This window comes from Heteronotia binoei, chromosome 4, assembly GCF_032191835.1.
Source record: "Heteronotia binoei isolate CCM8104 ecotype False Entrance Well chromosome 4, APGP_CSIRO_Hbin_v1, whole genome shotgun sequence".
NCBI lineage: Eukaryota > Metazoa > Chordata > Lepidosauria > Squamata > Gekkonidae > Heteronotia > Heteronotia binoei.
Genome location: NC_083226.1, coordinates 53580770 through 53602624, shown reverse-complemented (window position 1 = coordinate 53602624; position 21855 = coordinate 53580770). Strand labels below are relative to the sequence as shown.

The window sequence follows — 21855 nt, the reverse complement described above, 5'->3', positions numbered from 1 at the left end:
GCTGATAAACATTCATGAGGTGGGTGTTGTGCTATGAGACAGATCTTGGTTCATGTGAGGTGAGTGTTGTGCTGGTAGATACTGGTCCATCAGTTGTAAGCAGTGTTCCCTTTAAGATGAGTAACACTGGAAGCACTGATTCACAGTGGGACACAACACATGAAGAAGTAGATGTGAACATAAGGAGGCAGGAAGTGCCAATTCTTAGGGTGGGGGGACAGAAATCATGAGGAGGCAGACATGGACAGGGGAGGCTAGAAGAGATGTTGCTTAGGGGGCCAGAAATCATGATGATGCAGACGTGGAGAGGGGAAGGCTGATTATTCTTGGGGGAACAGATACAGTGAAGAGACATGTGTGAAAGGGGAAGACTGAAAGCACTGATTCAGGGTGGGGCAGAAATCATGAAGAGGTGGATGTGGGGAAGGGAAGGAGACAGGGATACTGGATCTTTACTCCAGTGAGGAGTAGCCCAGCAGGAGGTTGACCTTTAGACAGGCAACTTATCCACTAAGCCCAGGTTCAGGAATGAGCAGAGGGGCTGAGGATGTCTCCCAGGTGGGAAAATACCCATTCACTCTTGACAGGCCAGATGACAGCCTTGCATGACCAGTACTCCAGGAGATTGGAGTCAGCACACTCAGGGGATTCTCTAACATCACATCCACTGAGTTCTCCACCAGGGCATGCCTGGCCTCCCCATTGCTGCTGACCTCCCAGCTCACCACTGAGGATCAGTTCTGGTGATCCTTCCTGGTTGGGTTCCTGTGGGCTGAAATGCTGAGCTGCTACTCTTCCCCCTAGTCTCTTCCCCCTCTCCCATTTTCTCTGGCCATGTCAGCTGGCCTGCAGCCTCCGCACTTCTCCTGCCGCCAGTATGGCAGCTCCGTATTATGGAGAGTGATGCTGTCCTTTAAATGGGGGTTGCAAACTCAGGCCATTCTGAATTCCCCTTCCTTGCAGACAGGACAGCCACTCCCACCTGTAACCTCTCCGGCAAGGCCCTGCCTTTGTGAGAAGAGTGCCTCCTGTTCCAGTGCCCATTCCAGCCTGTAGACCAAGGTATGGCTTGCCCCAGGCTGGCTATATGGGAGCAGAAAATGTCAATGGTGTCCTGAAAGGGCTTTAGGACATGCACCATTTGAGAGTGGGTCAGCCATTCATTGGCGCTTATGCTGTGCTCCTGTTCCCCATGCAGGATGGGCACGGAGGAGAGTTCTGCGCTGCACTCTTCTGCTCCACCAGACACACAATCATTGCATGTGGGGTTCCAGTGGGTATGTCCTGTATGAGTCACTGTTTGGGCTTCCCCACACACACCTGCCTCTCACAAAGCCAGTAGGCAGACTTGATATTGCAAGAGAAGTGGATAACCAGGCATCAGCAGGTGTCCCATAAGGAGTGCTTCTTCAGTGTGACCACATCCCAGATGAGCTTGACATTGTGGAATGCCCTCCCGGAGGCCATAAGGGCCCTGCAGGACCTTTCTCAATTTCGCAGGGCCTGCAAAACCAAATTGTTCTAGCAGGCCTTCAACACCTGACCGGAAAGACTTGCCACCTCACATCGCTGAGAAGTTACGAACATCATATGATCACAAACAGCAAAAAGAAAGATCCCACCATATCAAAGTTGTATAGCACCACAAAATGTTTTAAAATGTACTTTACTGTTTTTTAAAATTATATTATACTATTGATTGTTAGCTGCCCTGAGTCTGCTTGCAGAGAGGGCGGGATAGAAATTGAATGTAATAAATAAATAAAATAAATAAATTGCTCCCCGGCCTGAGAACATCCCTCACTACCTAGTGCACTACCTGGTGCGGAGTTTGCAGCAGGCAAACAATGCTCTTGAGCCACACAGTCTTCACTGCTGCCAGCATGTTCATGCCAGTCTGGAGAGCCAGTTTGGTGTAGTGGTTAAGTCTGCGGACTCTTATCTGGGAGAACCAGGTTTAATTCCCCCCTCCTCCACTTGCACCTGCTAGCATGGCCTTGGGTCAGCCATAGCTCTGGCAGAGGTTGTCCTTGAAAGGGCAGCTGCTGTGAGAGCCCTCTCCAGCCCCACCCACCTCACAGCGTGTCTGTTGTGGGGGAGGAAGATAAAGGAGATTGTGAGCTGCTCTGAGCTACTTCGGAGTGGAGGGAGGAATATAAATCCAATATCTTCTTCTTCTTCTTTAGTGTCTGTGACCATGTAGCCATGAATTATGTAACCCACACCCACCCACTCCCTCAGGCTAGCATGGATCATGGCAGCGATGTTCTTCGCCATGTGGTCTGTATCCATCTCCTGTGCATGGAACAGATCCACTTTGTAGCCTGGTGCCAGGGCTGTCTCCTCCTCCCAGAGCCCTGCTCCTGCCCCAGCACTCTGGAGATCCTCCAGTTGCTACCAGTGGGCAGTGAGGGAGAGGTAGCCATGCTGCTGGCTGCTCCAGAGGTCTACTTCAGAGATCTGCCATGAAGTGCATGGTCCGCCCTTGCACTCTGGAGAGCTCTGCCTTGATCATCTCCGCCACAGAGCAGTGCAGAGGGCAAGACTCTCTGGCTCAAGGTCCTCCATGAGGGGATGGAATACCATGTAGTAATGTAGTGCAGCAGCCAGCAAAAAAGCCATAGCCTCCACAATGGCCATTCATGGCAAAAATCTCACCAATGAGATGAGTGGTTGCCTTCTGGCCTTTCCTCCTAGCCCTTTTTCTTGGCAGCATCAGCATCTCCTATGGGAATGACTATGGGAATAACCTCTTTAAGGGTAGACTGCCAGGAGGTTCCACTCTTGCCCACAGCACCCTCAGTGTGAGGCTTTTTGCTTAGAGGGGACTCCCACACACACCATTCTCCCTGCTAAGACAAAGCAAACCTCTTCTTCCTCCTTCTGGGTGCCACTCAGCTCTGGAGGCAACAGACTTGAGTGTGCTCTTTGCAGTAGCTATGGAGGGTAAAGGATGATAAGGGTTGGGGGTTTGAGCCCTTCTGCTTCTAGATGTTGCGCACTCAGCACTATGCCATGCAGTGATTGATGAGGACAGTGTAGAAATGTTCCCAAACCATGGATTGGAAACAGGGACCCAAAATTGGAGCAGGTTGGAGACTTAGCCACTGTGGTTTGGTGCTGGGTTGGGAGGACTAATGAAGGGGTGGACTCGGGGTGGAAGAAGCCCCAAGGAGTTGGGATGAGGAAAGGCTGGATGTTTCCCCCCCACCCCTAATTCACCACTCTCCTCATTTGCAATAGTTTTAGCAACTGCTGTGGTTTTGGCAGTGCTAATAGCTCTTCTGCCTCAGAGTCCATCCCCAAAAACACATCAGGCATAAGAGGCTTTGCCTCTGAGACCCTTGGTGACATCTGGTACAGCTGGGCACCAGTGGGCTGGCAGGATGGTATTGTTCAACAGGGACAGGGGCCTGTGGAATAGGAGGGAGCAGACTTCTTCCCCCAGTGATGAGTACCCCTCTCCCCCACTCTCACCCTCATCAAACAGAGGGGTGTTGACAATTAGGCAGGAGGATGAAACCCTGGCAGAGGATCTCACTGGCTGTGCCCCTCTGAGCCCATGAGACACTGCCCCAGCCGCTGTGCTGGCTGACCCCCTCAGCTTGGCTTAGCAGAAGGACATTTGCCTCAGAGCCCTGTGTAACCCCACAGTTGAGGAATGACTTACAGTTCCCTTCCCTCTCTGCCTTTAATTCCCTCTCTGCCTAACTGCCTACTGCTAAGTAAAAACAGAGCAGAATGGGAACTATCTTATTGGCAGTTGGCAGCCAGCACTGCCTGTCGAACCTTAGAAGGCCACTACTAGTGTTTCCAAGCTGCAGAAGGGCTGAAGAAGTCCATCTCCTCCCCCGCCATTGTAATTGATGGACACCAGCATATCTGCCTCACAAACTGCCAACACAAACTGCACGAATCTCTGAAAAACCATAGTGGTTCATGGGATACACAACTGCACGAGCCACGGCTCACAAAACATGAACCGGGTAATTTTCGTGATGAACTTAGGTTTGTGACGAGGTTCCTGCCCATCCCTAGTTGGGCCTATCCTAGTGTTTTTCTCTATGACATGACACATTCAAAGTACCGGTAATTTGAAGTTCACTTCCACATACAAAGGAGGCTTTTTGCAGTTACAAGAAGTATTTCTTTTCACTGCGTATAAACTGTTCTATTTTACACCAATAAAGTTACCATAAGTGTATCATGAGGTAGCTTTATAGCAATGTGATTATGTAATAACTGTATGCAGAGAATATTGCTTTGTTTTATAAATTGCTTTATGCTAATTTAGGACAATTGCTTTTCCCTTTACTGTATATAACATCTGTGATATTGGCATAATTTGGCAGGAAATGACAAAAAAATCTCTGATGCCACAATATAATAGAAAATGTACATTGGTTAGTACAGTTAAATTTATATTGCATTCAAATGCTACTTTCAGTTGGTTGTTTGAAATGATGTCTAATAAAAAATCTGCATTTATGGCATGTCAGCATTTTAGGAAACAGAAATCAGCATCAGTACTCCTTCCTAAAATTCTTTGCATTCCTTCTTGTGTTCAAAAATAACATAAAGATGCAAATACCTCCTCACGTAAACAGGAATACTATCACCTCACCTTTCCCACTACTGTGACTGCCAGAAGCCACTCTAAAAGCATCCATGTCTCAGCCATCAAATACAAACTGGAAAACGGTTCTGAGTAGCAGCAGGCCCCTTTGTTTTCCACATCTGATGAAAGCTGATCACCATATTCATCTCCCCAATACACTCCACAAGCCATGCATGTTGCTGGTGCAGATGTTCTACATGATCAGCTCTTTCAAGCCACAGCTACCATGTACACACATCCAAACAGTAGCATTTCCAGCAGCTCCTGAACAGTAGTTGTATTATAAGACTGCTTCAAAATTAAACAGAAGTTCAGTGACACTATAAAGACTAACAAAATGTATTCCAGAGTAAGATTTTTGTAAGAGATTATTTCATCAAGTGCAAGAAGTGCACTTCCATTAGTTAGATGTATTTATACTTAACTATTTATACAAGCAACATAAAGGCAGGAGTGGGGAGATGTCACAAAGAGAGAACAACCGTCTACAGTGAAGCAACCGTCTACAGTGAATGAAGAAACCCAAGAATTTGTTCAAACATCTTGATGAATCCTAACTCAGCACTTTAACTCTGGACTCTCCCTTATTTTGTAGAACAGTAATCCTATATGTCCTAGAAGCTTAAAATGTTTTTCCACCAATTTTTTAAAACTGTACTTGGATTGATTTTTCTTTGATGGATCTCACCAACTGGCTCACAAAGCTAGAGGCAGATCTCCCTGTGGAAGAAGGATGATACACCAGTGACTGGATGGAAAGATACTGCGATCTCTTTGGGAAGAGTCATCATCTTTATATTATAGTTGCTGGTATTCACATTTTGCCCTCAGTTGAGATTTTACATGACCCAAGTCACATTGTGCCACATCATGTTTAAGTGGGCCCTCAGGGGAACTGCTGTTAAAAAGGTAATACGTATGGTTCTACGATTCAGAGTAATTTCTGAACTATCTTCCAACAAAACCAGCTGTCTAGAGTTTCCCCTTTCAAATACAACATTCTTCATATTTTTGTTTAGCTCTTCACAAAAGAATTATGAGATAAACCCAAACATCTTCTTACAATAAAGTGTGTATTGGCTACAAATCAAGGGAAAGCAAAATGAAATCTCAATGAAATTCTAAATGTAGACACTACTGAAGAATAAAATGGTTAACAGAAACAACTAAGGAAGTTAAAACAGGAGTTGAAAGGGATGCATAAGAAAGCTGATGAGGCCCTTACACTGCACCCAGTACTTTTCCACCCTGTAAAAAATCTATCTTCAAACTTGTAAGAAAAAAATGTGAAGAATGTTGCCCAGCCAAGGAAAGGGATTTTTCTCATTAGTACTGCTTTGAGCTTTTCCTATAGAGGAAAGAGAAACAAGCACTGATAGAGGGTGGGTGGCTTGCCAGCACTGAGTGATTACTGCTTAAGTATTTAAATATTTTAAATTATTTAAAAAATCAAATTAAGACTTGAGAAGTTCACAAGAGCATAATATTTTTTTTTGCTCCCTTATCTTCAAACACCGGGCTTTTGCCATGGCATCAGAGTTAGAAAACAAACATCCAATAAAGAATAGCAATGCTCAGAGGAAAAATATGTGCTTGCTTTTAGTATGCTGACATGCAAATGAATGCTGAAGGCAGGGTACCACTTTCTCACTCTAAAAGAGAGCATTGATTCTTTTCAGTTCATTCCTAGCTATTGGGATTTTTCTATCTATCTTGCTTACTTTGCCATTTAAAACTCTCAACATTAGCAACAAATCTTATTTATTTTAATGAAAAAGCTTACAAGGCACCTATCAACAGGCATCTCAGCACAGGTAATAAAACATGCAGACCATCAACAAGAGATTGCAGTGCTTTAAAAAAATTCAATCCACGAAATACAAAACCTTTGTGTTTTTCTTCCAGCCCTTAGGACATAGGCAACAGAATTCCATATCTATGGAAGAAATTCTTTCCTAACTAATCCCAAAATAAATATAAAAAGAGAACAGAAAGTAGATAGCATAGAAATGTAAACTGTAATAGTGAAAACAGGAGCTCAGAACAAAACAACTCTGTCTTCAGCCGATATGGAAAAAGTCTTAGCCTCTAACACTGCCAGTCCTCAAAAAAGCAACAAAAGTGCTTTTAATGTTTGTACTTCTTGAAAAGGTGGTTAATGCCCAAGGTGTAAACTGCTGTTAAGCCAAGTATGCCTTAAATTTACTAATTTCAGTGGACCATATTTAACTATGTGTTTAAGTCTGATGATGACCACTGACCAATATATATGTATATTTTGTATTTTAAAACATGCACTATTAGATATGACACATGCAGACACACATTAGAGATTAGACCTTACTCTACACCATTTGCATCACATGACTGATTGAAAAGGCCAGGCACATTAGTATCTCATGCTTGCTAAAGTATGCTGTCCTACTTCTTACAACAAATAATTTCCACTCAGTTTCCAGAAAATTCCTGGTAATGACTGGTGCCACACCCCCATTATGAATGGTATGCTACCTCAGGAGCATTTCACAAGATACATTCAGGCAGGACTGAATAATGGAGTTCATTTTTACTTCCATAGTGGAAAGTTAACAAATGAACAGTATTCTCCTCACAATGTCAACTCAAGAGTCTTCTCTAAAGTTCTGGCCATTAGACAAAGCTCACACAATGAACTAGTGACTGCCATCCAACACAAAAAAAAAGAAGCACACACAAAACCATTGTATGTTTGATATGTCTGATGTTTGGTCACACTGAATTTCAGGTACATGCAGATCCTCTGGAGCAACATCAAACACCTATTCTCAGATCAGTTTCTCCAAAAATGAGATAATGTGAAAAGTGTAGCAGAAGTACCTGCACCGTTCTGTGAAGTGGTCTGATTTAACAAAGGCCTCTCCATTCAACAGAGAATAGTAAGGGAAAGAGTCCTTTCCAGACCTTTGAAGGTAAAAAGGAAGCAAATGACAGCAGAATGATGGGAAAAATTGGTAGGGCATTTTTGCATTTCCACTATCTAATTGTCCAAGCATGCTGGTTCAGCCAAGGTACCAGAGTTCATAGTTCAGAACCTAAGCCATGGCCTGAGATTCACCAAAATCAGGTGAGTTGCTTGTTTCTTTCTTTTTTATTTTTATCTAGATATAGCAGTCTCCTGACAGCCAAACTATATGTTATATTTTCTTGGGTACACTTCCAAGCTGGACCACAGAAATATTCTGGGAGCTCTATGCTTTCCAGAATTATAGGGGCCCAATTTGGTTCAGGACTATGGTGCGCATGAAGATCTTACTCTACACTACTTTCCACTCTTGAAACACACCAAGAAAGTGGCTATTTGTCCCTTTAAAGCTGCATATGGCTAAATGTTAGTTTCCCCACTGAACAAATGGCAAGTCACCTGGGATGTTTCAGGGGGGCGGGGGAATTGCAGAAAGAAAGGTCTATTCTTTCTATGGGTGATGGTACCAGTCCAAATCAAACTTCCATGCACATGTCACTGACCCTAGGACACGTACTTGAGAATGTCAACTAGGACATGTACTTGAGAAAAATATAACATATAACTAGAAACCCAGATTAGGATAAATTAGTCATATTATTGGCAGACAGGGACAAATTCATTACTTTCCATATGACACAGATTTGTGCCATCATCATGGAGGATAAAAAGATGATGGGGCATGTTGAACAAAGTATGTCTGAACCATAACTGCTCCACTCTGGATCACTGGTAATTTGTAAACTGAAACTGAACAAAAACACTTTAAATGAGAAGCCATCAGGGTTTTTATTTTTTAAAAAATAGAACTGATTTTATTGGTATCAATATGTGTATTTTGTTTTTATGTTGTATATCACCCAGAGCCTGGAACTGGCCAGGATGAGGCGATTCATCAAGTTAAATAAATAAATAAAATTGTTGCTGGACTATATGTTATTATTACACCAATTATTATTTTATTATATTTCAAATTTTACCTTGTTGGACATTTTATTTTGTGCTGTTGCTATGGCTTTTTTTTTTTTTTTTGCTAATGGAATAAAGATTGATTGATTGACATATAGCTAGATCCTGAGTCAGAGCTATGATTTTTTAAATTCAGACATCATGTCAAACTATGGTTAGTAAAAAGTATTATTTGAAAGCCAACTTCAAACCATAGTTTCTGAATATAGCTTGTTTATCAAATGCAAACCATGGTTATGATTTATCATAAATTAAACTTATTTAAACCATGATTTGTCATGTTATAATTGAGCATGTGGCTTAGTCTAATGATGCAGGCACCATATGTATATTTCTCTTTTCACATGAGATATTAATTTGTTTATAAGGCCTACCACATGCATCTGTCACACCATACATGTGTGACCATGATTCTTCTTTTTACCCCATGGCAAAAAGAATGTTTGCATTATACTCTTGAGGAAGGAAGCTTTCAGAACTGACTGGTCATAGAGTTTTGACTTCAAACCATATAAAAATATTGAGCCTGTAGGCTGAGCCACCGATGCCTATAGTTCTTCTTTCAAAGTACTAAATTTTACAACTTCCTTTACACGGGGGCATCAAACATATGGTGTGCAGGCCAGGACCAATCCCTGCAGGGCTCAAATCCACCCAAAAGCAACTGGCTCTCTCCTGCTTCCTTATCTGAGGCTGCTGCTGCATCACAGCTTGCTTTGGCTGGCCTCCTTAATCATACGGAAGAGATAGGAAGACAATTCTCTCTTCCTGACACTGGCTGAGGCTCCTTCTGCTCTTGGGGAGGGAGGAAACAAGTGAGAGCTTGCTTTGCCAGGCTCCCTCAACTGCACAGGATACAAAGGCAATTCTCTCTTTCCTGCATTGGCCCCCTGCTCCTTTCTTAGGGAGGAAGGGAAGGAACACAAAAGAACTTGCTTTGCCAGGCTCCCTCAATCACACAGGGTACAAAGGGAATCCTCTCTTCCCTGCATCGGCTGAAGCTATGTCTCCCCCTCCCCTTGCTACTCTGTGTGTGTGTGTGCGTGTGTGTGAAACAAACTTTGAGTCCAGTGGCACCTTCAAGATCAACAAAGTTTTATTCAAGATGAGTTTTTGTGCACCTTGCTACAGCTACTCTGTGTGTTTGTGTGTGTGTGTGTTTTGCTGGGCTCATTACACTGTAGTTCCCTTGAGTGCAACAGGGTTTGCCTTCTCCTCACCTCCTTTTTTTCACTGTATCCATGCCCTCATGATACAGTCCTTCACAGTAGGAAAACTATGTGAACTATTTAGATGAAGAATAACAAGCCAGTGAGGTGGATTACTCTGAGAGTGTGTGTCCACACCAAGTTCACCCCACACATTTCCTCTGCAGACTGGAGATTCTGAGCCTAGGCTTCCTAGATAGTCGGCTGATCCTGACCACTATTCATGGCTGCCCAATAGGAGTTATTTCTCAAGGGAAGATTATAGTTTCATAGACAAACACATAGCCCTCACTCTGTGTCATGATACCTTCACATGTTCTTTATTTTAAGTTTTCAAAGATTTTATTGATTAACTATTTATTTGTATTTATTTTTGCTGATTTCTAGTTCGCCCTTTCCCAGGTTGGGCTCAGGGTGGATTACAACATAATAAATAATTAAAATCACAAAATAAAACAATTAAATTTAAACAGACCATTGAAATAAATTAAAATAAGGCAGCGTCATTGTACAGATATGTACATCCTTCACAGGTTGAACACAGGTTGAACAACTATATCGACAATACAGAATAGATATAAGGAGAAACCTTTACATGTTCTTTACCAGCACACAAAGCAACTTATGTACAAAAGCTCGCAATGCCCAGCCATTTCATGTTTTCTCCTAGGTTCTAGGCTCAGAGCATTGACCATTAGATTTCTGTAATGAATGTCAATAAATCAAAAGGTTTGCAGCTTATAGATACACACCTGAACGGCATACTCAAGATTGCTACAGTACAGACACTGTCTCCAGATTTTGATGCAATAATTCAGAGCAAGAGGTGTCCATTATCAAAAAAAGTTAACTAAACAAAATATTGCAAGAGTGCTAATGTATTAAACATGTTTGTAATTTAAGAAAAAAAATAATTGTGTTTGTCTGTGTCCTTTATAAAGTTTATATCTCTGCTACCAGGCATTAACAAATGAGTTTGACATCCCTGCTTTAGGAAGCTTTTGATTTGTTATGGGATAAATTCTCCAGAGTGCTGGAGAATTTTTTTTAAAAGAATAATCCTTTAGTTTGTGCACTAAAGATTAACATTAATATGACAAGTACTCACACCAGACAACACTTTGCCACTGGAAACACAGTAAATAGTGCTGTTTAAACTAAATCTAGCTCTGCTTTAAAATGTGTACTGTAAGCTAATTGTTGAGCAAAACTGTTTGGCAAAAATAAATACAGCACTAGAAGGGAATCCTAACTAGAAGAGTAAGCTTAGGCTGTAATACTCACACAGGTTATTATTAACTAGAATAAAAACCTGTAGAGAAATCTTTTCCTAAAACAACAAAAATTATCGAAATCTACTGAAATGTTGGAATATTGTTTTCCTACTGAGCAATTCTTTTTACTGCTTAGCATTCATTTTTTCTACTTAAGGTGACACTGAAAGTTATCAGATGAAAACGTTTACAAAGCCTTATCAGCATTTCCTTTGTCCAAGAGATGCTGCTGTCCTACCTGTTCTCTTGGCTGTGGAAGTGAAGCCTGAAGGTTCAGGATTTGATTGAACAAAGGGCTTTGCAGCACTGATTTCAGTAAACTCAGTTTTTCTTCATTTGCTGTATCACCTCGTTCCCGTAATTTTGCTTGTAGGCGCTCCACTGCCTGGAGGGCCCGGTGAGTATCTGTAAAAACATGCATTTTACTTACAGCCCTGTTTTCATATGTACATATGCTGCAAGACATGACCAGTTCCTTGAAGGTGCCAGAACTCTCAAGAGGGAAATGAAGGAGAAACATACAGGTGCCCCTCATGAACTTTTAAACGCTTTTTGAGAATTTTGTTTCCACTAAGAGGTTCTGGAATTCCACTCAACCATATTCCCCCAGGGGAAAAAGCCCTGAATACACACAGTTCTAAAGGACACAATTTATGCTTTGGCCCTTTGGCTTTCCATAACATGTTATTTTGTTATCTGAATGCCCACTCCCACATTCTGCTCATATTTTTCCTACTTCCTTGCTTTACTATTTACTTTCGATCTTGATTTGTCCCAAAAGGCTGATTTAACCTTATTGTATCCACTGTTTGGTTACCTGTTTTAGACCATTTCCATATCAGAGACTATGCTCAATCATCAATCCTGTATGGACACCGAGGCATTTCAACTACTATGTCCCTTGGCCTTTTAACATAGAGGGACCTGATTCTGAACTTGCAAAAGACAACAGACGACTGTTTCTATATGACAGTCCAGATTTTGTTGCTCTCCAAACTTGTTCTGATCTGCAATTAATATACATTGACCCATTCACTAGATTAAGGTCCATATTGTTCCCACCCACTTTTTCTTGCAAAAAAGTACAGCCACCATAAAACAGGACAAAAGTGATTCATACTAGTGAAATTTAGTCCATATATAGTGAAGCATTGGAAACATTTGTTTGAATCCTACTGAAAATCTCCATGCAGAAAGATTTCTATCAGCTAGGGATGCCAAGTCTCCCCTGACCACCAGCTGGGGATGAGTAGGGTAGGGTTGCCAGATCCAGGAACCTCAGTGGAGTACAATCCCACGGAATCCTTCCTCCAAAGCATAAATTTTTTCCAGAGGAACTGATTTCTATTATTTGGAGATAAGCTGTAATTCCAGGGGATCCTCAGGTCCCACCTGGAAGCTGGCATCCCTACCATCAACACAGTGTGACATTGCCTTTTCCCTCCTGTTGCAGCCCAAAACTCCCCACCTCAAATGCTGCTTTGGAGTGTACCTTCCTGAACAGCATCAGGGGAGAGTTTGAGGTCTACTGCAGGAGTGGGGAACTGGCAAAAATCACCACAGCTGCACACACAGTAATAATTGGCAGAATCTAACATTTTATTTAAATGACTAAGAAACCATAATTTTTTAATTTATTGTTAAATCTAAGTTGTAAGTATAAGTAATAAAAACTTAAGACGTTACATACAATTCAATGTTAATTTAATTTTACAACATTTTCAAATTAGCTGTACAAATGCAACTAAGTAATAGTTGAACAGTCTGATCCTCTATAGCCTACTATGAAATTTGCATTACTGGACTTAATTCAATTAATTGTGAACTAATGAATATCCAATGTCTCTATTTTAAATTTAAAAATAAGGCAATGTAGTTCAGAACAGCTCTTTAAAATGAAAAATCAAATTGACTTTAAATATGCAAATATATATTTTAGTTTCGGTTCTTACCTATTGTTTCCAGCATGGCTTCTCCTTGCTCAATTTCCACTTCACCAAATGGCTGTCAATACAAGGTCTTTCTAGAATAAAAGTAAGAGGGAGGAGGATTTTAAGAATTAACCCCAAAAAGCAGGAACTGAAAACCACTGATTATTCTGTCAAAGCTGCATTCAAGGCTAGCAGAACCTATTTCACTTATATGTCATCCACTTTTTTGCATAGAGACATGTGAACTATACCAAACTAATTTACAACCTGGTCCCAAACACTTGTGCTGTTTTCATGTCACCGCATGGCACTGTAGTACTATATTTTGAGAAATCATTATAGCATCCCATTGCAAGCTCTGTCCTGGGACAAAAAGACATAACAATGGCTTATTTTTCCTTTACTAGACATCAGGGCATGTGATATTGTAAGTATCATTTCCAATTTACCAAAGCAAGGAAAATAGGTATAATGGGAAGAGGACTGCAGTGGAACCTGATAATAAAATCCTAGATGTTAAGTATTTTGCAGTTCTGTTTCCTATTCTGTACCATTACAACTATTTTATCAAAAGGGGAGAAAAATCCTCTGAAAACTATCCTTTTGTATCTAAGAGTGTCCAACCAGAAGCTTACAAACATTGTAAAGGTTAACTCTTCCATGGTTTATTTTAGATAAAAATGATCATGCTTATAACCCTCAGATTACCAAACATGTAATGCCAAAGATAGAAAGTACACTATTTGGCTTTACTTTGTAGCTACTATCACAGTGATGATGTTACTAAAGGTTTGCTGGAATTAGCATTAATATCCAGGCCCATACAGTTTTGATATGCGAAGCAACCTTCTTTGACAACAGAAGAGAGGAAGCTTGCTGTATATAAGTGTCACATTGCCTATGTTATACAGACCTCACCAAATGACACATATAATGGTTATAGAGGAATACTGTCTCTTATGCATAAACAAATTGTCTTATCCACACACATACTAATTTTCCCTCCTCTGCCCAGCATACACACTTCTCTGCTCTCTTCCACATTAGCAAAAACTGGCCACAGAAACACTCAAGAGTGGGTGCTGAAATAGGAATGTAATTGAGGTCTCCTGCCTACATCTCCTGGGAATCCTTTGGAAGCCATGTGGTCAGTGATGCATTAATGTCAAGCATATATAAACATACATACAAAACTTGAATCTGGCACCTAGTAACTTCCCACTTTCATTTTAAAAGGAATTTTCTAGCTACTTAGCTTTAGAGATAATCTTGAAAAATCAAAATCCCATCTGTTGAAGCCACAAAACCCAGACAACACAGGGCTTGGCTCCCAAAGCTTATAGATGGAACTTCTAAACATTGCATAAATCCTCTCCCAGCCCCATTTCCAGCAGAGGCAGGATTACCAAATATATGCAAAATAGCTACACTCAGGTCACAGAATTTAAGAGCAGGGGGAATTGGCACAAAATATACACAGCTCTGAAAAAGACACCACCACCCACAGTGATGAGTCTACAACTGGATCAAACACAGTATGAGACTAAATTAATGAGATGTCATGAAAGAGTTTTGAGGGGCCAGAGGGAATGATAGAAACCTGATTTGGCCACAAGCCTAGAGGCTCCCTGTCCCTGAACTAGGATTTTTGAGAAGGTTGAACTCTGTTTATTGACATGCGTTTGTGTATTAATCATAGCAAAGATTAAACTATTGTACCAAATTTTAACTTTCTGTGACTTGTGGAAGTAGCTTACCAGTTCTGATATGTACTTTTCACGAAAAGCAGAAAACTGTAGATTTCAGAACAATTCTGAAATTAGTACATTTCACTACCAACATAATCTTCACTGGCTCCCAGTCAGCTTTGAATCCAATTTAGCGTTCTAGCTCTTCTTTAAAGCTTTAAATGAATTGGGTCACGCCTCTGTTAGGGTGGGTATTCTCCCATGTATGCCTTTACTGCATGCAAGTGAAACCTCACCCCATGTCCCTTTATTGGCCAAGATAAGCGCTGCAGGGCAAAAATAGCTCTACATTGGGAGCAGCTTACTTAGGGGTTGCTTTTGTTCCACTGAATGGTACTTTGTGAGTAAGACAGGGTGGGAAGGCAGATTACCTCCTAGCCCTGAAGCAGTCAGGGGCAGATCTCATAACATACCAAAACTTCTCCTACTGGTCAACTTCTACAATCTCCAAAAGGGAAGAAGTTGACTACTGCATACTGGACACAATAAAAGCCAACTTTTTACATAGTTGGTATTGCTTTAATTTCAATTTTAATTTTATGTTCCAAGACAAAATCAAAAAGAACACTTACTCGGTACATTTTCCCCTTTTATAGGAACCTTACATAACAGTACTAAATTATAATAATTCATTATATATATTATTATTACTTATTAAACAATTAATTGTCCATCCAAGCTCACTCCAGGCTCTGGGAAATGTACAATATAAAACAGTATACAATTAAAACAGCATATGACTTTGTTAAAATTATAAAACTCAGATGGTGCCCTATAGGCTTTTTCTATATCTTGGACAACCAGGGCATCCTGTTGGATGGAGAAAAAAAACTTACAAAGTGTTGGGGCAGGGAGTAGTCTGCACTCCCATCCCAATACCATCCTCTCTCCCCCACAAACTTCAACCTGCTCTTTCTTAGCCAGCCCACAATGGCCTCCAATCCCTCTGCCAGATTTTGTGGGACAGTGGCTGACCAGTTCGCCACTAGTTTTACATACACATATAACACAACATACACATATAGTACATGTTGTTAAAAACTTTATAAACAAATTAATTAAATTTTGCCACCATATGGAGTTTAATGCAAACAGAATTATATGAAAACAAGATTTGCCCATATCCTCCTATAGTTGACTTCTGTCAGCCAATTAAGACTTTTCTATTTTGTTCCTTCTACATTCTTGCAGCAGCAACATAAAAACCAATACAAACATCCACTGTGTCATGCTACTTCTTTTTCAGTATTTACTACTTTGTGTGAATACTCTTTAAGTTTGTAGTATTACAGGGCAATCCTTATCAAATTTAGAGTCTTCTACCCCAGTGACTATGTTATATAAACAATAAGTAGAAACTACTTAATATAAAACCACTGGGAACATTTAAAACATTTAGTAAATGACACATTTAATAAGACATAAACCCTCTTAAAAATCATAGGGGGGAAAAAACTTATTTTTTTCGTTAATAATGGGTTTTGTTTAAGGATTTTTACTAAGTGAAATGTTCTGGTATTTGGAAATACCCTTGCAATAAAGATCAACTAAATATAATGCTAACACAAGACAAATACATATTCAAGAATATGGAATGGTAAGCTTTATATTTATACCCTAAATCAGGGGTGGCCAACGGTAGCTCTCCAGATGTTTTTTGCCTACAACTCCCATCAGCCCCAGCGCCAGCCATTGGCCATGTTGGCTGGGCCTGATGGGAGTTGTAGGCAAAAAAAAACCATCTGGAGAGCTACCGTTGACTACCCCTGCCCTAAATACATAACTGCTCTCAGATTTTCACATCCATGTTTTACATACTTTCCCCAATCCATCTCAAGTTACATTTCTAAAATGTATTAATGTATGATTAGGATCAGAACGATGCTAGGAGGTATTGAAAGCAGTGCTGTATACCTGTGCTACAAGTGATACACAATGAAAGCTTCTCTACACCTCTTGGTTCCATTAGCTGGATTGGTGCAAAAGTATTGTACAGCATATTTGAGTGGTGCAAAAGTCACAAAAATCTGTGAAAGTATATTAAAATATTTCTCATTGTGCAGCAATCAGTGGTTGTAAAAAAAGTGCCATCAAGGCTCAGCTGACATGGTAATTCTGTGGAGTTTTCTAGGCAAGAGATTCCATGGTTCCACATAGCAACCTTGGACTTCCCTTGGAGGTCCCCCATACAGATACTAACCAGAGCCAACCTTGCTTAGTTTCTGGGATTTGATGAGATTGGGCTAGCCTGGCTAGTACTAATTATAAAGTATTATTATTATCCCAAATAATTATATATCACAATTCACAGCTGAATTTTCTTCCAAGGATACTGTTTCTCAGTGATGAGATTTTTTTTATAAAACAAACATGTAACCTTTCATGAGAATTGGCATAGCACAGCCAATTATTTCACACTTGGAACTACAAACTTGTCAAAGCGGAAATCATCATAACAAGATATAAATAAGGTAAAAGGAAGTACAGTTTTATTACTTTGAGACAGTATGCTTTATACAAATTACTTACTTTTTTATTGTTAACCCATTTGCTTTGTGAATAGTGCAGATGTACTGAATTATCAGATACTACCAGCACTATTGACAATATCTGAACAAGAGAAAACATTCTGTGAAGTCAAAAACTGCATGCAGCGAGGCCCTCCAAGCTCTCTAGCCAGGGGCTGTGGTGTGTACACACATGCACACACACCCTGCCTGATAGTTTAATATTTAGAAACTAATTTTGCTCTTTGAGCATAGATAGATGTGCAAAATTGTAACTCTTTAAAGATGAGGTTTCCAAACACATATCAACAAATCTTTTGAATATGGTTAGTATCAGTGTTCCCTCTAAGCTGAGCTAGTGTGATCTAGCTCAGTTTTTTAGCCTCTGGCTCACACATTTTTGCCTTAGCCCAGGAAAAATGGCCCGAGAGCAAACTAATTTATGCAACAGTTCACAACTTTAATGCCAGTAGCTCACAAAGTAGAATTTTTGCTTACAAGACTCCACAGCTTAGAGGGAATATTGGTTAGTAGGTATTTATTTTCATTATTTACATCTAAGCATTATTTACATCTAACAATAATCAATTATAACAGTTCAGAATTATGGTCTGTGTATACTAGATATTAACCTAATCATATAATTCAGACTATCATAGAAAAAAAAACAACTTATCTGTTGTATATGGATGCTAAAGATGTAGAGTCATACAGAAAATAAAGTTGCCTATACTGGCATTTAAAGCAGTACTATTACTCTTTCTCAGAAATGAAATTTCTGTAGATTTCTGTTTTAAATCATGAGAGGAAAATGTTTTACAGTACTTAAAATGCAAGGTTTGGGGAGACCATTTATCAAATTAAATGAAATCAGAAGAATAAATATAAAATTGTATTGCTCTGTTGAAAATAAAGAATAACCAAAGGAACGCAAACTTCTGTATTAGTGAGATAAGTCATTGTGTGCTTTCACACGGCAACTGTTTGCAACTGGATTTTGCCATTCTTACACAGTAAAAATCCAATCGCAAAGCACATTATTTACTGTGTATGAACGTATCCATTGTTTCACTTCAGCATTTGACGAAACTAGGGAGATAACATTGTGGCATGATTCCCATGTAACAAACAAACAAAAAAAGTTGAAGTGATGGGCCTTAGAAATCCCCAGATTCATGCACCCCTCCCTGTTTCCTCACAGGCAGGCCTCATCTTGGACAGGAGCTCTGAAACCTCTAAATTTTATTGTGCTCTTTCTTTCTTAAACCGCCCCCCCCAAAAAAACCCCTGCTTCTGGGCTCCATTGTTCAAACCCCCTGTGAGCAGTTTGTTGAACCCTAAGATTTGACAAACTTTATAATATTTTTCCCCACAAAAAAATGGGGAAATAACCAAAACATATCAAGCAGACAGATGAAAATCTTCATCATGCCACTGTGGGCACATAGGAGAAAATAATTTCAGAAGTATGATGAGAGTAAGGTTTTATTATGACAATTATAATTCAAGAAGCATTTTAAGGTAGATGCTGAGCTGATATAATTTAGTACACCTTCCGGTGATGTCAGGGGTGTGTGGCATATGCAAATGAGTTGTGCTAATGAGCTCTGGCACCTCTTTTTCTACAAAATGACACCCTGCTCACAGGTAATTCAGAAATTAATCACTTTAACTTTTGCAGCAAATCATAATTTGACAAGCTGTTTAAATTACAAACTGTGGTTTACACTTCTTCAGAACCGGAGTTCCAAACCACATTTTATTCCCTGTGGAGTTAAGAGAACAAAACCAAAGCTAGTGATTTCAGCATAATAAAAAACTATGGTTTGCCATGAAACTGTAAGTACTGGTTTGTTGAATCTTGTATAAAAGGAGGGAAAAGATGCATTCTCCTGCTGGGAGTGGTCCACAACCTCAGTGAATAAGATGCAAAGGAATCTTTGTTGGTTTACCGCTACTTCTCTTAAACTAGCGATCTATCAGTGCAGGGGTTTTTAAAAACCAGATTAAGAATTACAGTAATTAGAAACAAAGTAACACATACAGCATGATTTTCAGTGTCTTGAAGAAAACACTCACAGGATCTGCAGAACTAGTTGAGGAAAGAATTCACCCTTTATTTGCAGCCCTATAAATTATTCTGAATCTACCAAGAAAATGGTTAAATATGTCAACTTTTTAGCAACACCTTATTTCTATGGAATGTTTAACATTCTAATGACATCATCTTCACAGAACAGCACTGAGATTTGTTAACGGGAATTTCTACAAAAGAGAAGACACTGATGATGATTTACTGTACATTCCATTTAAACTCAACAGTCACAACACAACCCGAAGTTAAGTGCTCTGAAATGTGGGCTTGTGTGCACTTATTGCTGTGCTGAATTGAGGCCTATGTTCTTACAATTATACCTATGCAATCATATTAAAAAAATTTAAACAGTACTTGGCACAGATTGCTTATACTTGTAAGTGTTGAATTAGACAAATATTTTGCACCATGTCCAGTAAAAGGGATGTGTAAAACACAATATTCATTTAACAGGAGAGAATGATTTTATAAAAATAATCTGCTGATTTGTAAACAAGGATAAGTGATGGAGAGAAAATTAAGAGTGCAAAACATAATCATTTAATACAACTTAGTTACCCTGAATGTTCAATCAGAGTGCTTCAAGTAAGATAAAAATTGATTCCCCACCTTTCAATTCCATTTTCACTAAAGAGTTGATCTATTGAGTCTTGTCAATATGAGATCAGAGAGTATTTGCTGTTCTGAATTAAAAATCATAGCATGCAAGTACAGAATCATACATACATAACATTAATCACCTACTTCTTGCATCCACAAATTCACTCCACTCTTTACCCAACTAATTAAATCTGGTACAATTATCAGCTCCTTGATTTAATTTGCTGCAACAGCAAATTAAAATCTTAACTATACTGGTAAACATGTATTTAAGGGCGGAGGAAGAAAACTAGGTCTTTCTGCTATTGTTTAACTAAGAATTATAAGCAAAGCAATTAGAAGCAGAGCTTGTGAGCTAAATCTCTGACACAAATGGAGTGCTCCCACCACACTCACTCCTGTCCAAAGTGAAAAATGCTACACAGCTTTGATTTTAAGCATGGAGTTCTTGGCTCCATCTACTTCTCTGCAGTTGCTACATGCAGAAAACAATGTAAGCCGGCCAGACAGGCTCTTGTGTCTATGGAGGATGCTCCCATTCATCTGCCTCATTACCTTCTCCCCACTCCACTGCGCATGCAACCTGGTCCCTTTCCCCACCCTTTTCCCTTCCTCTCAGGATCTCCGATTTCTTTTCGAGTGGCTTGACTCGGCAGGAAAGCGAAAGATGCTTCTCTCCGCCCCAGCCTGGCCCACAAATCTCAACGCAAAGAAAGTTGCGTGTCACACAAGGGGAGGAGGGCGTTCAGCATGAGCAAGAGCGGAGCTCTATGCACTGGGGGCACAAAAGGGCCACGCGGGTGGGAGGGAGGTGGGCTGGACGGGAAAGCCTACGAGCAGCAGCAACTTGTTGGGGAAAAAATAGAAAAAGCGCCACACACACATACACATCAAGGCCGCCAGTGGAAACAGCGCTTTTGTTGCCATCCATCTCCCTCCTACCCGAGGCCGGCGCTGAAGCAGAACCGACCAGCATCCCGTCTGCTCCAGCAGCAGCCAAGTGAGTACCCAAGAGTTAACCCCTCCCCCCGCCCCCAGCATGCATGTCCCGCCGCTGGAACTTTGCCACTCCAACCAGCTCAAGAAGCAACAGGCGGCCTAAGGCAGGCAGCTCGAGCCGGCAACAGTTCCCCCCCCCTCCCCCGGCCATCCGCCACAGACACACACACCAATGCAAGGCCTGGCGTTAGCAACTGGCAGCCCCCCTCTCCGCGCCCCTTAAAAGAGGGTGGTGAGCAAGCTCTTTTCCCCTCCACATTCCTCCCCACCGCTAAATAGAAAGGAACAAATCTAGGCGTTATGGAAAGACTGGGGGTTGTTATTCTACCTTAGCCTTTTAAAGGGAGGGGGGGTAAGTAAAGAAGCGCGCGCGCAGCCCCCTTGCACCCTCCCCAGGGAGAAAAAACGGTTTGCAAAGCGCCTCACAGTAGCTGGAACAAAAGAGAGCGCGGTGGGTCTGGGCGCTAGTCCCGGGAGGAGCCTCTCCGCTGCCGCTTCGGTCTCTGCATTCCGGGCGGCCCCTCCGCCTCTCTCTCCCACCATCCCCCCTCCCTCCCTCCCTCCCAGACTTGCAGCCTCGCCGCGTGAAGCTTTCCAGGTTGGGCCGCTTCTCCAAGGATGACCCCCTAACCTCCCCTCCCTCCCAGTTCACGTGCTTTTTTTCCCTGAGGAGGTGGAGGAGCGCGTGTCTCTTGCCCGAGGCAATAATGTCTTGGCGCCCCCCCCCCTCGCCTTTTTCCTCTCCTCCCTTTCTCTGAAGTAACGGCCCTGCGAGAAGAGCTGCAGGATAAACACACGCAGGCTACCATGAAACTTAATCCTGCCCAGCCATCAGGCGGCTAGACGCCAACCACCCCCCCCCCCCGCCATTTCCAGTTGCTAGACGTTCTTGAGCCAAGCCCAGC

General features: G+C 41.1%; 1 protein-coding gene across 22 annotated transcripts in view; it reads right to left on the bottom strand.

Annotated features, from left to right (window-relative positions):
* The window catches only part of MPDZ (multiple PDZ domain crumbs cell polarity complex component), a 137960-nt gene extending 116495 nt beyond the window's left edge, over window positions 1-21465 (bottom strand). For 9 of the 22 annotated variants that reach the window (XM_060237292.1, XM_060237299.1, XM_060237294.1 and 6 more), the window contains exons 1-3: window positions 21377-21465; window positions 13023-13093; window positions 11309-11475 (exon numbers count right to left, since the gene is read on the bottom strand). In XM_060237292.1, coding sequence (XP_060093275.1) covers window positions 11309-11475; window positions 13023-13038 — 183 coding nt within the window. In that variant the 5' untranslated portion in view covers window positions 13039-13093; window positions 21377-21465. Of the gene's footprint in view, window positions 1-11308; window positions 11476-13022; window positions 13094-20893; window positions 20962-21376 lie in introns of those variants that run through there. The other 13 variants (XM_060237297.1, XM_060237304.1, XM_060237298.1 and 10 more) reach the window with 3 other exon arrangements.
* Window positions 21466-21855: the final 390 nt, after the last annotated feature.